Source organism: Falco rusticolus, chromosome 13 (genome assembly GCF_015220075.1).
Source record: "Falco rusticolus isolate bFalRus1 chromosome 13, bFalRus1.pri, whole genome shotgun sequence".
Taxonomy (NCBI): Eukaryota; Metazoa; Chordata; class Aves; order Falconiformes; family Falconidae; genus Falco; species Falco rusticolus.
The window spans coordinates 23,152,683-23,169,211 of NC_051199.1; the positions used below are offsets into that span (position 1 = coordinate 23,152,683).

The 16,529-nt window shown below is 37.4% G+C and overlaps 1 protein-coding gene across 6 annotated transcripts in view; it reads right to left on the reverse strand.

The window, feature by feature from the left end:
• Positions 1–16,529, reverse strand: part of NAALADL2 (N-acetylated alpha-linked acidic dipeptidase like 2) — a 504,243-nt gene that overhangs the window by 239,822 nt on the left and 247,892 nt on the right. For all 6 annotated transcript variants that reach the window (XM_037406785.1, XM_037406787.1, XM_037406788.1 and 3 more), the window contains one exon: positions 2,945–3,215. In XM_037406785.1, coding sequence (XP_037262682.1) covers positions 2,945–3,215 — 271 coding nt within the window. The remainder of the gene's footprint in view (positions 1–2,944; positions 3,216–16,529) is intronic.

Sequence of the window (16,529 nt, forward strand, 5' to 3'; positions counted from 1 at the left end):
CTAAAAGGTGGTTCATATTTGAGTTCTAATAAAAGTATTTTTCCTGTATGTCATTCCTTCCTTAGACTGACCTAGTCTATGATGTATTATTTACATAACTGCTGCAATATCTATTTCAAAACCAAGTAGACAGCCCTCTCCAGAACTGTAGGCTACCCTGCCTGTCACAGTGATGGGTAAACACTGTCACCTTTTCAGGGCCCAATGAAATACAGAGTAGTAGTAAAGTGCACCATCCATCACAATGGCACTAAGTAGGTTTTTGAAGTAGATTTCAGATCACAAATACTCACATTTTTACTCACAAATGCTGTTTAGACTGTTACCAGAAAGCACAAATTGGATGGCTCATATACAATGGCTATATGATGAATGGACATGACAGGTGGTCAAACAAAATGAGTCTTGCTATTCTACAAATAACCTTGTCAACATGAAAGTAGAGTTGTTGCTCTGCTAGTAGCCGGGCTGCAATAACTTAATGGTTTTATTTGCTTGAACTTTATTCAAAACAAATATACAAATGAGATACAATGAAGCAGCAGCATAGAAGCAATATTAGCAATCCAACCTGAATACGTGACACACAATACAAATTTTCTACTAAAGCATGCATCACAATTGAAAGCAAATTATTTAGGTTATGAGTAGCTGTTACAAGAATACCTTCTCACAGGAAAACCATTCATGATTTTGTAATCACAGCCCACTGCAAGATATTAAAAACATGTGACTTGTTCCACTACAAGCAATCAAGTCATGCTCTGATGGCTGACCCCAGCTACAGGCACCACCTGCTACTTCTCATTTAAAGCTTTTCTTCTTCCTTTAGTTTAAATAGTAGATAGTACTGTGTAGGAACAAAAGTCGGAAAGATTAGATCACTACCAACTTATCTGTTGCCCAAATAAATAGAGAAATTTCCCTTTTAAGCAAAACTCCAGGGCTAAGGACGCTCCGGGTAAACCTTTTGAAGAATAAAATAAGTAACTGAGGTTTTGTGAGGGTGCTAGGTATCTCAAAGAACTGATTGTCCACAGAGAGTCATTCTTTGGCTTAAGTACAAGCTTCATGTTTTGCCAAAGCCAAGGTCCAACCCTAGTGATGAGTACAATGTCATGTGGGTGGTCCTTATTTCTGCAGAACTCAGAGAAAACTGCCCAAAACAAAACTGAAGGTGGTACATGTGCTGCTGGTAATAACATCAATGATTTTTCCCGGAACATTGGATTTCCTTTAATCTGATGAATTTGATAGCAACACATTGATTTTCATGAAAGAAAATCTCAAAGGTCACAACTCTACTTTTATCTCATTACAGTTACTCTTATTAAGTTACAATGAGAAAATAATATCACATATTGAGTTTCTAAGTGATAAATGTGCGAAGCCAAACCCATTCATTAGTACTTTTTGCTTGCCCATGGAAAAGTTAAAAGCATACATCATGCATGTTAGGACCTATCACTTGTCTACTTCATTTCACTACTTAACAACAAATTTTAACTTGAAGTTGTTGGGTTGACAGAGCCCCATAACAGAAGCTGCATGGAGATAACAAACATGAGACTCAATATGGAAAGCAGGCAGGTAAGGTACACAAAAACAGAAGATGGAGAGATGTCTCTCTCCCAAAGGAGAACAAGAAATCGATTCTTCCCCTGGAATAAATCACTTGGACTAAAAAGTTTAAGAAAGAGAAACTGAAGCTTGTGAACTTCAGGATGAGAAACATATGGATCTGACTTTCTATCACCCCTCCTATTTCCTACAGTCCAAAATTCAAAATTATATTACTAGTGCATAAAATGATTTAGTTAGCATCATGCAACTTTCCCCATTTTGACTCATTACGAGATTTCCACAGTGCATTACATGTTATCAATAAACACTATGGGCATAAAGTGTCACAAACAAAAGGAAAATACACAATAGTTGCATTTTAACTGTTAGAAATTTAGTAACTAATATGCTATAATTATTAAGGTATTCACAATGTATAAAGGTATTTTGGAAGAGGTATCCTCCAAACCCAATGCCATTCCCAACCTGTTCCAATATGGTCTATTAGTGTTCTAAGTGATGAAAACAATCACCTTTTAAACAAGATGGAAAGTAACCAAGATGGGAAAAGCCCTGCATCATTGGAATAATATTAAATATTTTAAAAAGGAGAAAGACAACTGCAATGCAGTTAGCAGTGAAATTTCAATTTTTCTATTTCAGAAATATTTACTGAGATTTATGCTATCTCAGCTAGGAAAGTAAACAGAAATAATGACCCCTTTGTGCACCCCAAATATATTTGGAAAGCAAATACAGGAAGGCAGCCAGTGAAGACAGTAAAGAGGATAAAACAAGATAATCCAAGATCTTATTTCACTTGGCAAGTAACAAATCCCAACAGGCAGCATCTTTTTGCTGACAAAATTTCGTAACAAAAGCTACAGTAAGATAAAAGCACAAATCAGGATTTTCAAGAGGAAACAGAGCAGATGTGTCAGCTGAGTTGCCACAGAAGTAATTATGCAAGATCCTCAACCATAATTCAGGAGCTCCAGTTACTAGCCCAGCACTCCCACTGCTCTCACTATAGAAAACTTCATCTTACTCTTCCTAAGACATCACTCAAAACAGTAGCACTTATATATCAACAAGGATAACATGTAGCCCTAGACACAGCTTTTAGATGTTAACACCCAAGAAAAAGATGCCAATTCATAAACTCAAATACTTAAAAAAAACCCCAAAACATATATATCATACGAAGTGTTCAGGTCTAACTATTTTTTAAGTTTGAATTGAAATGGGCCACATCATATTTTACCTGTTTATTTCAAGGCTGTGCATTTCACTATGTATACTTTGCCAGCCAAGTTCAACAAAAACTGATGTTTTCCATCTCTATTTCAACACAAATGACAGAGACAAATGGTCATATTACCTCAAGAGTTCCTTTAGCAGAGTAAGCTGCATACGAGTACAGGAGGTCTTGGTTATGAAGCGTTTTGGTCTCTCTGTTGCACTGTTGTCCACTAGGATAAAAGCATTCACCGCTGTTTTTCAGAGTTACTGTGTTTGAAGAAGAGCCTGGTAGGTCAAGCAAAACAGAGTAATTTACCAGCCGGGCATCTTCAAGGCCTTGGGAACTCCACTGAACCAGAATTTTCATTGCAACGTCTACATCATCTTCTCCTGGGAACTGTAACAAATCTCTGGAAAAAACACACAAGTAAACACAGTTTTAATTTATTTCCCACTAGGAGATTTGTACCTTAGTATGCATCAGTCCATAACTGTATTCATAACGTATAATCAAACATTAAAAAAAATATTAAAAGTTCAGCTCTCATTTATTTTTTTCCCCCACTTAACTTCTTAGAATTATGAGACAAAAGTAACCACTTTTTTGGAAATAAAAATTAGAAAAAATATTTATAGAAAACATATGCAATGGAAACAAGGAACCTTACAGAAATTATCACAGTAATGGTTTCAAATTTCATCTCTCTGATGCTGATCAAGTCTCTGATACAGCATCAATTTAAACAACCACTAAATATGAAGAACACAATGTGAAGTATAATTTCAGGGACTTCAGGGAGCACATGATGCTGAAAACCAGTTGTAATTACCTGTTTGGCTTAAATTCATCAAGTAAAGCAAATTTGCTAAAGAGAATGGAAGCACTCCCCCAAATATTATGCTCGCTGTCAAAAAGTTTTCCTCAGATTTCTTATCTGCACTGAAGGACTACCTGAGCCAACAGCTTGGCAAGCATACAACATGAGCCTGGAAATTATTTTGGCAGATTCTACCAAACGGGCCAACTGAGACTTCAGATGGGTTACTTGGGGCATGTACCACCAGGCTGTATCACTGCTCAACACCTGCTCCTGGATGGGCCATGGGATGAAAATGGTGACAGCACTGAAGGACCACCCTCCTCCCCAGCAAATGCCAAAAAATACAAGATGTATAGAGCATTTTAAATATAACTTTAGAGGACAGATGGTAAAGGGACAACTAAAGGCTTTCCCTGCTTATGTAGGCAGGCACTCATGTAAGCAAAGCAGTGCAGAAATAAAAAGCACTATGCAAATGTATTAGAAAAAAACGTTTGGAATATTTGCTGAATTTTGTGAGGATTTTTTGGTTCTGGGTTTTTTTGTGGGATTGTTTTTTGGGTTATTTTTGTGTGGGGGGGGTTTTTTGGTGTTTGGTTTTTGTTTTTTTTTTTCCCCTGGTTGTGAGCCTCTCAGGACTGAGAAACAGGCTAAGGATCACAGAGGTACTGATTTCCAGGCACAGAGAGAGGTACTGACACTGACTGAAAGTCTTGCTTACAACCTTTTCTTTGCAAAAAGGCCAACTATATTTAGACTCTTTAGGGTCTTTAACAGACCCTTAAAAAATACCCTGGCTGTCTTGCCCATATCAAAAGCAAAGCCTAATAATGCATAGTCTAAAAAGACTAAAAAAATGTATTAAAAAACAACATTATTGCAAGCAACAGGCATCCAAGGATCCCACCAAGTGCTTTACAGTCACCCTGGTGCTGTTCAGAACCCAGCTGCGATGCCGTAGGCAGGATGCTCCCAGCTGAAAGTACCGGCACTGCTTCCACTGGGATCTGGGATCACCCCAGGGAGAAGTGTACCAAGGAAAGTCTGTGACAGAAAGCAAACACCAAGACGCCCTTCTCCACCCCAACACAACCACCTTGTGGTTCAACGGACCTTTAAAAAAGATAACATCAACACTCTGAAAAGGCAGAAAGTGAAGTTATAACACCTGTTACAGCCTAAGAATAGCTCAAAAATGGTTATTGCATTCAAATGCCTAATGTGAGTCATCACATTATATGGGTGAAATAATTATTCCAATATTCAAAGGACTTAAAAAAAGACACAAAAATTCCCTGTTTAAAGAAACAGTGTTGTATCCCACGCCCCAGGGTAACCACAGGGTTATTAGTGTACAATATTCAAAAACTTTACAAGAACACTGGACTTATGTTGAAGAATTTAGAGATCCTGTCAGGAGGAATAACTGTCTTGGCAGATTTAATCTTTTTAAATTATCTAAAATAGATCTTTGAGTAGTCTACACAAAACAGAAGAGTTAATCCAATCTATAGTACATTACAAGTTTCCAGTTTCATCACCTGTGCCTGCTAATGTAATGACATAAAATTGGGCACTGCAGAAATACAGAAAGTTGTTTGATTAACACAATCGTTAACAGCATATCTGCATTTCCCTCAGGTGATAGAAACATTAATAGAATAAATAATTGAAGAAACTTATCCCAGGCCAATAAGGTTATGGCACACTGCAACAAGAAATACTAAGTTTCAGTAAAAGGAATAAAGCATTAAAAGAAGAAGATACACTAAGCAAATTGCTCCCTTAGTAACAAAAGTAACGTTCCACTTCCTAATTAAATATACATTCTTTGATTTTGTGACAACATATCTGATTAAGTTAAAGAAATGAACACACTCACTATTTACTCCATAATGACTTTATAGTATGTTAAAATCAAATTGTAAATTATGAGCACATCATATTATGATAAATTAGCACATATTACACTATTTCACAAAATCTTATGAACACTAACAGCAAGATTTATGTTTTTCAGATTTCTTAAAATCTTACAAGTGATTAGCACTTGTCTTGGATATACTTTTGCTGACTGCATAGACTTAAAGTCAGAGGTAATTTAACTCATTATTTTTATTACATACTAGTTGGATAACAACTACACCGTGTAAAAATAGTATTTCCTAAACCCAACCAATTTCAGAGAAATATAAAGTTTGGCAGTTCATCCTGGAAAAATCCCAATACTTCACACACACTTGGTAGTACTTCTCCACAAACTGTCAATTAAATTGCTTCCTAAAACTTCCAGGGCACTGAGAATCACAGTAGTAAGACTGAAACAGTGGAAAGAAACAGGCCCTCGGGATGCTTATGTTTCTGAGTTTTGCAAGCGGCTGCATACTTGGTAGGAATCAATAGCAATGAATTGCCAATTTCCATTTGCAATGCTGCCTTTAATATCGTCAGCCAAATTTTTGATTCCCTTACCAAAAAAAGATACTTCACTCAGCTACTTGTTGGGGTTCATTCAATGGGAGAACCCACTAAGTTAATGGGCACATCTCAGTTGCTGTAAATCTGCATAATGTATTGAAGTGGAGCCACCAAAGACTTAAGATTCCGTTCTAAGTTAGAATCAACATATTTATAAAGATAACAGTCTGAATAATACTGTGCCTTTATCAGATGCTCTCAACGAGATTTCCACAAGTTACTTGTCATTACATTCTAATACAGATCAGATAATGAACTAACGTACATCACAATATGACATAAACTTGTATCAAGAGTATTCTGCTCCATCTCAAATATGCTCGGTTCGTGAACTGAAAAAAAACCACCAAAACCAGATAAAATTGCACTTGAAACTCAAAAAGCGCAACCTACATCGCTTGAATAAGGTAAAGTTTTCCCACTTTGGCATGATGAGTAGATCAAGAAAATGCTTATGATTACATGGTCTTGGATTTCCTTTGTATACAAGAACTGTAAGTCATGTTGTACTTACTGCCGCATCAGCTGAATGACCTGACCAGCGAAGAGCATCAGACCATGACTGTTGACAGTTCAAAGTCCTAAAGCTACAAAAATACTTTGAAATAAGAGAAAGATAGTTCTGTAATAAAGCCAGCTTTTCTGCACCTTCTGCAGCGTCAAAAGACCAGTCTTTTAACAGATGATTATGAAAGGTACATGAACACACACACACACAGAATCCCAACACGTCATTTTCAAATTAGTAACCGCAGGGCACATGGAGCTGCAGCAGCTTAAGGGAAAGTCATCTGCTAGAACAACACTTTTGACACAGCCTGCTAAAGAAGAGAGGAAGGTATTGCAAATAAGCCACATGCTCATTGCTGGTGATACACTGGGAAACTGCGAAACACCGCCCAAAGGAAATTGAAAAATTATAAAAGGTCACTCAAACAAGCAGGAGACTGAATAATGTAACTGTACGACACGATTCCTTATCAGACAATCCTATTAAACTGTTACCCCCACCCCACCACTCCAAAAAAAATCTAAAACTGCAGAAGGATTCTACAGCTATAATCTTAAAAATCTACAGGGACAGAATTTTCCCTCAAATATGAAGAGCTTCAGCTGTGGTTTGGGGTTTTTGTTTGTTTGTCTTCACTAAAGGTGCAATGTGTGTACTGCAGTGAGAACAGTGAGAACGGGGAATGGCCTATGCTTCATGGGCTGTTACCAAAGAGAATCTGAATTCCAGTTTTGCCAAGTTAGAAGTTTATCTACTTATTTCCAAATTTTAACTGTAAATTTTTACTCTTTATTTTTTTTCCAATTAACTGAAATTGCTGACAAAGCAATTGCTGGAATTTAGGTAAGAACTAAGAACAAATATAATTTTGGAATTTTTATGGGACAACTGAGTAGTTGTTTTCATATTTGGGGAACAACTGAGTAGTTTTTTTCATATTTGGGGAGTCAAAATGAATTCACCAGGCAACACTTTTTGTAAAGCTACATCAGATCAAAGTGTTATCTTACCTAATATGCTGTTTCCAACAGTAGCTGGTAGAAGATAATAATTAAAAAGCAAGCAGTGCATCATGTGTGGTTACTGTATTTATAGACTTGCATGCATATGTCTGTTTTCCCACTCGTAAACTTTGTCCAGGCTGAATTTTAAAGTGTTTACATATGTTCAGGATTTCAGAACTCGTTTCAGTCCATTAAAAGCAGAGATGTGGCAGTTTCAGCAGTGCTGGGCGAGTGCACAACACTTGCACCGACCAACTGCCTAGCATATGCACAGTATTTTTCGCGGCTGCAGATAGAGGATTTGTTTGTATCTATCACATATAGCGCATACATACAGCAAACTAAATGCATTCAAGAAATACCACCTGCCCAAGCCACATCTGCTTAAATTTTAATTACATATTTCTGTTAATTAGGGTGCTCAGCTGGCTCATCTCCAGCCTGCTGGATCACATTTCCCATGGTCTGAACTGACTGCCACAAATCTGCTGATTCCAAAATAAATTTAAAAAATCCAAGTCCAAGAGAGGATAAACATTTATCAGGAAATTAGAATATGTAAGAGAAAATATTCTCATGATGTAAATACACAGCTTAGTGCAGGACAGGACCCAGGACACTTCAGGCTCTTCAGGTTACATAGCAAGGCCTCCAGCAACCGCTGCAGAAAGCAGATCCGTGATGTCCTTTGTCACGTCTGCCACCATGCTCCATATGTTTGGGATATTCTGGGCATATTTTCAGCACTGATATTAAAATTATTTTTTTGGCAGTCATGAGGCACAAGGAATCTGGTACTCTGTTCGTTCTTGTCACGTGATGACCATAGTAAAGACCGAAACTAACAGGTAAGTCTATTCAAATATGCTTCATAAAACATAAACAAACAAAATAATCCTGGCCTACAGCACAAAACCAACAGAAAGCTGTGGTTAAACGTAACATTTGGACAGTAGATATGGGCTAACTAACCACTATGTGACATGATGCTGCTTCTCCTTTTTGCCTGTTTTTTGGCCAGCCAGTTTCATCACCCACAGCAGCCTCACCATCAAAGATGGACCCCCAAAGGGAGGCAGGGCTTTCTGACAGCCCTGCACTGTCATCCAGCTCTGCCTGATGGAAAAAGAAATTATACATGGCTCATCAGAATACAGAATGCATGGTCTGTCCTAATCACAGGAAAGCTAAAACCCGATTCATTCTGGGGTAACAACATATCACTTCTGTTATTAAAGGGAGAATTTACATATATGCGCCCACATATCTCTATGAGTGCTACACAGTGCCTACAATATAGGTATCATGTTATTAACATAAAAGAGCATGAGTTATGACAGTTTTTACTTTTCACAGACACAGAATAAATACAATTTATAGTAAAAATGTAACATCCGATAAAAGCACACCAGCTCTAGATTTGGTTGTGCACTTCTCTAGCAGAAAAAGGTTTTTGATTTTTTTCCTTTTTTTTTTTTTTTCATTATTTGCACTATAGTTTTTGGATATTTTCAGCATAAAGGGACTCGCGTCATCTATTTAGACAATTATACCATAAGCAAGCACAAAACCACTTTGAAACAAAACTTCATGGCATTTTTGTAACACGCTGAGGTCCATCTGGCTATTAGAGTTTCGCGAGGATACCAGACCATACCTACCTTCTTCTATCATAACATAATTACATGTGCAATAGCTTCAGACCAAACCGCTCATTTTCCTGAGAAGTTCTTTGTCATGGGATTGAAGAACACCCTCAGAATTCAGCCCATGCTGGCTCCCAAGCTTAGCTATGTTGTACATTCTCCCACACATACTACACGACTACTAAGCATATTGCTACTACCCACCACACATCAGAGAGTCAAATGCCTTTTAAATATTTAAACTAAAACTACTGGGGATAGTTCAAACCTCACTTGCCAACCTCAGGATACAAGCCCAACTTTCATTCAAAGCAGATGGCGGAAGGCACTGAAAAATTACTGAATCTCTCATTCTGTGATCCCACAGTTTATTGGAACTCAAGGAATTCATTGTTCCTGTACACTAAACATTGCAAAGCCATATATTAGCCATAGGTGAGCTGTCCAAAGCTTCCTAAGAGATCTGGATGTCGGTTATGCTGACATCTAGCCAGCATGCAAATTTTCCAAATACTTCAGAACATCAGATTTCCAGTGAGTTCCAATAGGGGTCTATCAACTGATTTCCCAGAAGAGGGTGAAGATAGGGTAAGTGCACACAAAATCCCTCAACTACTCTTCTAGTCTACTTTAAGATCAGAAGATTAAAAATATAATAAAAAAAATATTAAAAAAAGCAGTAGCTCTGAATATATGTAACTTCTAAGAGAGCATTCACCCTGATTTTCAGCAGTAAAAACCCATTCTAATCTGAAAAGGGCTCATTCAGGTCTATTTGTTTAATAAACAACAATTCTTCCCGTTAGTGATCTTTTACTGGGGAAATAAACAGCCATGGTAAAACCCTATGACTTGCCTATTCTAGTATCAGACATAGAAACAACATGATATTATATTTTAAATTAGTGTTAATGTAACAGTATGCTCTACATGTTCACTCAGAGTTCAAGAGCCCATCACATTCTAGTGGTCTATTAACGGAAAAATACTGATTACATGTTATTATTGTTGGAGAAGGAAAATTTTTGAAAACTGTTATTGAATGATGTAAGTGCAGCAACTGAAACAGTCATATGATTTATGAGTTAATCTAATGAATTATACTCTGTCACAGAACAGAGCACCTGGCCAGATCCACCAACATATCCTCAACTGACGTTTGTAGAAATCACCTCAATGAATCCAAGTTTGGAAAGGTTAAGATCTGTCAACAAGCAAGACATCTGCAAATGCATTACATTTTAAAAAAAGTTCAGTATGTGTTCACCATGTAGAAATGGTGAGAGTTTGTTCTGAATCCTTTTGCTTTGATTTTCAATAATTTCTGATATCATAAGTCACAATTTTAGAAGCAACTGTAGGTATACACTGCATCCCAGCACAAGGAAGGTTCTTGTTTTATTCTTCTGTGTATGAACTTCTAAGGAACCATAGTGAATACTCAGTATTTCATGATTCAGAAGCACCTGCAAGGGCCCGTCAAAAATCCCTCATCTAAGGGCCAAAAAATATTGCATATGTGCACTAACGTTTGAGTCCAGAAATTGCTGGGCAAAGAACTGAAGAGCTAATTCAAATCCTTTGCAAGACAGCCAATGAAATTTTGAACATATGCAAAATATGTTATCTGCATTGTTAGTTTGATAGAAACTGTTTTGAATACATCAGATTTTAGAAAATAAAGACTTTCTTAATACAGTTTTTATTTGCAGTATGGAAAAGAGATGGCAAAAGATTAACATCACCACAGTAGTTTATGAATGAATTGCCTTATCAACAGAGCACAAAAGTACAGGAAAATGCATTGGCCAAAGTGAAGGTTGTTTGACCACGTTAATTTGCAATGGACTATGAGCATGTGTAATCAGCTGAAGTTCTGCTGTTGTGCAATAACTTGTTAAATTACTGCTTTTTCATCATTTACAACCATGTAGCCAAAATGTGAAAGGCATTTGACTTCGATATTAAACCAGATGCCCAAGAAATGAAAACCACAAACTAGTATAAGTTTTTGGAAATGTTTAGTATAAAGCAAATCAATCAAGGGCAGACAGGTAGGCAATGGACAGAGCCAGGAACAGAAACCAGACTGCCCGATTAACACTTGTGGGTTTCAGTTATTAAAACATCTTATACGTGATTTTAAAACATTATTTTTTTATTATTATTTTTTAAAGCACTCACTTTTCCTTGACACACATTTTGTTTAATTATCCAGTGTAGAGACAGATGAGAATGTCATTTAATAATCCCCCCCTCCCCCCCCTCATTCTGGAGACACATAAAAACAGGATGGTAATCACCATCCATTTTCCGAATAGTTAATGAACCACAGAAACCTTAATATGGAGAATGACAGCTCCAGACCCTCAAATGGGCTATTTTTCAAAATCGCAAGGCCTGTTAATTCCAGATGGAGAAGTGAGAGGAGATACCTTTTACAATGTATACTTCATCGCAAAAGATGTAACCAAAATGAACAAAGAATCCTGGCAATGACAAGAGGTTTTAGGTGAAAGGCTGCCCTTCCAGGAAAGCAAGCAAATCCTGCTTCTTCCTAACACTGGCCTCTCAGTCTCCACATACTACAAACAGGACTCATCTACTCCTTCATACATTTCTTAATATGTTTTTAATACAGTAAACTGTTTTCAATAGATGAACTGTCTGTATAAAAAGTTCTTTTGAACGGAGATATCTACACAATAAACCTCCTTTTTTCCCCCATCACTAAATCTCATTTGCAAGACGATCCCCCAAAATGATGCCATTTTCTTTCAAAATCAGTAAGATTGCAACTACTTTTTTCTTATTAACATACATAGCTGCTAAGTTTCAGTCACAAGAAAACATGTTTTCCTCAGCATCTATATCTACACAATTCCATCTATAGTATATTAAATAACTATGTCCATGGAAATAATAGCACTCTCTATGACTTAATCCAAACTTTTATTTTGGACATCAAGGAGAGCTTAGCCTCTGTTTTAAATACGGTAAACATAATAATGTATCTACTACATTACATTTGCATGATAAAAATATATTATTTTCTTCAAAGTTTATGGGTCTAATTATTTAACAAAGGGATTTGCTACTGTTTTCTCCAAATGCAAGAAAAGAACAAGATCCCAAGCTCCAAACAACTGTACCCTGCATTTTCTGACAGGATACAATGCCGAGGACAGTGCACGCTGCAGCTGCAGAAGAGCAGCAAAAAGACAATCCGCCACATTGAAAGTGTTTGCATATAACCCAGCAGAGCACCGACCCAGCAAAACTTCACAATGATATAATCTTCTTTTCTTCCTAGACCACAGGGAACATGTCACTGCCTCAATAAAATGTGACCAGCTGCATAATCAAGTCCAAGTGGTACCTTTTACTGTTGGAGACAATTGCATTTACTTACAGCCAGAGACCATTTCTGTATGGAAGTGAATAGCAGTGGATGTTTCACTCTTTTATATAAAAAACCTATTGATCAAAAAAAAAAACCAAAACCCAACCTCAAACCTTGATTTCTATATAGCAAATCTGCTGATTTAAAAAAAAATAATAAAAGAAATAAATCTCAATCCTGCCCAACTGGCAGGATTTTATTCCTTTCAATTGCCAATCATTAGGTTACACTGTGAACTGAAAAGCAATTAGCTTGAATGCTGGGTGTTATTCTGACGGTAAGGGACATCTTTATTTGAACTGTACAATTTAACTTTTGAATAATACCCCAGTTCCAAAAGAACAAAGAGGGATTAAAAGGGCATGCTAACTCAAAATCCTAGAAAAATTAGCAATGCTTAGAAAAAGCTACCTATTATTTTAAAGTTTAGGATTATTTGGAATTAGATAATTCCCCAAATAAATAAATAATTTATAAAATTAAAAAGGAAAACCCTTCATTTTATTTCATGACTAGAGAACTTAACCTTATATATAGAAAAGCATATGATAGCCACAAGACGATGCCATGTAACCTTTCTGTTACCAGTCTCATTTTCATATCAGCATATGTTACCTTGCCAGTGCAGATCTAAGGGAACTAGAGAGAATTCTAGTTGATATATCAGCTTGGACGTTTTACAGAAATATTTAAAAGTTCAGTCAGGTCTATTAGTTAAAATGAAAACTGCAGATAAAATAAAAAAATAAAAAAAAGGGGGGGGGGGCTAGAAAGGATACAATACCATTTCTATGTATTTATGGAATGAAAGTAGTATCATGAATGTCATACCACATGGCTTAGCTCAGATAATCTCCATTTCACCAGCTGAACTGCGTATCAGCTGGATTTGTTTTTATATGAAAATACTGACATCTTTAAACTGACCCTTCAGTTCTAATATACAACTGAGGAAATCAACACTGATAACCAAAACAGTATCCTGAAGTTATTTATGCTGTACCGCAAATCAAATAGCTTGTGGCTATACAAAAAGCCCTCCCTAAAGGAGCAAGCATAAAATCTTACAAAGACAGTCCTGGGAAGAGACCACAGGAGATCATTTGGTTAAAGCAGGCCCAGCTCACCCAGCTGCCACTCCAGGCAGATGTTTTCCTGCCCTGTTCCAAATATAGAAACTCCTTGTCCATCCTAAATAATCACCCTACGTAGCACTGCATTTGAGCACACTATTTTCTCCTTTCCACCACCAATGCTGAGAACAGACTAATCTTTGTTCTCTTTGCAACATTATTTTTGCATACCTAAGGATTACTCTTACGGCCTTCCCTCCTCTAACCTTGTCTTAAACCAAAACTGTCAGTCTTGTCATGTTTCCTCAGAGCTCCTGCTCCTGAAATCTCTGATCGCCCTCCCTGGTATCTTCTGGCCCCTTTTCCAGCATGTGCCCACTCCTCCTGAAACTCAGTTCCAACAAATGGACACTGTGAATATGCCACTTGCACTGAAAATGAATGGTTAGTATCCAATTGTTGTTTGCCTTCATAAAAGTCAATTATTATTCCTCTGCTGTCCTTTATTCAATTTCACCTCCGTACCTTCTCCAGTAAGTTCACAGAGCCCTTTAGCTCTGTTGACCTCGAAAACGCTCCTCATTTAATCACTCCTTTCCTGTCAGAAAAATGGTCCCGAACACATCTCAATGTACTGCATAAAGTAGGTCAGACTTTCAAAATGCTGAGAATTCCCTTTTAAGAATGGATTCCCTCCCCCCTGCAAAGAACCTCAAAACCCCCAACACAACCAAACCCACTCAAACAGCTCCCACAGAAATAACTAAGCTCAAGTGCAAGACTTCCAGAGTTGTGCTGTCTGCCTCATGCCAGACTTCATCATACCCCTGTGAGTGCAGAGAGCAACCTGGCCTGGCCACAGCAGCACATTTGCACTGAAGTGAGTCCTCCCAAAACATCAAGTGGGCTTTGACTCAAGAAGTAAATTTTACAAGGATTTAAAGTACAAAGATAAACTTTTCGAAGTAGGCAAAATTAAAAGTATCTGCTTGCTCAGTTCTAAGTCTCTACCAATCTCGAGTCTGGAGCTGCTTTGAGATTTGGCTTCAAAAGTCATCACTGTTTGCAATAAGAATTCTGTGGGTTTGCTCTTTGTCCAGCAAATTTGCAGTCTCTCTCTCCCTCTATTACAACCACCTGTACAGCCCACTCCAGGTCCACACAAAAAAAGTCCCTCTTTCTGACACTTCTAAGGCTGATTTACCCACTTCATCTCCTCTTAGGAGTCTCTGTACCACAAACCCCAAAGCAGTTGCTCTATAAAGTCCGCACATCTCCAGTAAAGTTCCTCTTCAAGGGACACTCCTTTTACACATTTAACATGCCCTCCTTTAACCATGCACACCCAAAAGGGTAACGTGCTCCCCCAAAGCAATCTATTCACCTGTATTTTCTTGCCTATTCTAGACTTCCCTCAGATTTCTGGCCCTCCTTTATCCAAAAATAAAATGAAGCACACAAAGTGTCCCGGGAACAGTGGGGGGGTGGTTTCATGGAGTAATACTTAAATGGTATAATTCACTTTCAGCATCTCTTACGATCTAACTAAAATTTCAAATCTCATTTTTACGCAAATAAAACAAAAATAAAAGACAAAACAAACACCAACATGCAGATGTTTAGGAATTGGAATCAAGGCTGAAGAATTAAAATGCCCCCTAGTATTCAACATACTTTAATGTGCAATCCCCTGAATTGCTTATTGCAAGAACAAATGAGCTATTGTGGTACAGTGATGTTTCAACCTGAAGGCCAGAGGGGGGTGGCTGTTGCTAGGCAGTAAAGAGGAAAGTGCTCTATTCCAAAGCTGCATTATCAATTAAATCTTGGGGGGGGGGGGGGGGTGGGCAGAAAGCAATATCAGTATATATAAATGGTAAAATTTGTATATTTTCTTGTCTCTCTTCCTGCAAGGATATTATGATTCTGAGTTTGCTCTTATTGTGGTGTTAATAAAGCTACAGAGAGACACGAGGGCATGGAACAGGACTCAGAAATTCAGCAGCGGAGCAGGTTTTTACTGGGTATGCACATACAGAACGTGGTCATGTTATCTACAGTGCAAAAAATAAAAATATTGGCATCGTCATCCTGCACTGCTTCTTACATCTACTATGAAGACAAAGTAATCTAATTAAAGTATCTACTAGCTAGAGGAATTCTGGAAGGCAGATGGTCTATTTGTTATTAACATGACATGGATACTCACATTCTTGGTAACAAACTACCTACGTGGATTATGCAGACACAACATTTCATCTCAAGTTTCTTAAAAATCTGTGACATTAACACGTATGACACATTCACTGACACATAAAAAAGATAAATATTGGAATTGAAAAACTACAAAGGGGTTGGAAGTCTGGATATATTTAATCAAGCTGAACCATACAGAGCAGGTTCATACTTTTTAATCAGTGAGAAAGAATAAAACCACAGCTTTACCAGTGCAGCTACAGTCAAAAATGTATAAACAGACAAAAAAGTAAAAATTGGCAATTGTCACTATACCTGAAGCAATAGCCACTAAAACACGGGTATCTGAAAAGTCTGTGTTTTGGGGGAACTAAAGATAAATTTAGTTTAGTTCTACTGGAAGTCTTCACAAAACAAATCTACCTTACTTAGTAAATGTGGGAACACAGCAACAGTTTCACTGCAGTCTAAGCTGTATCGTACCCATTCTTCAACTTCTTCCTCCACCCACCCCCAAATGCTTGAGATTAATGGCCCATATTGCTGCGTATTCACTGATGCTTTCACTGCAAACAGAATTCTGCCACAAAGA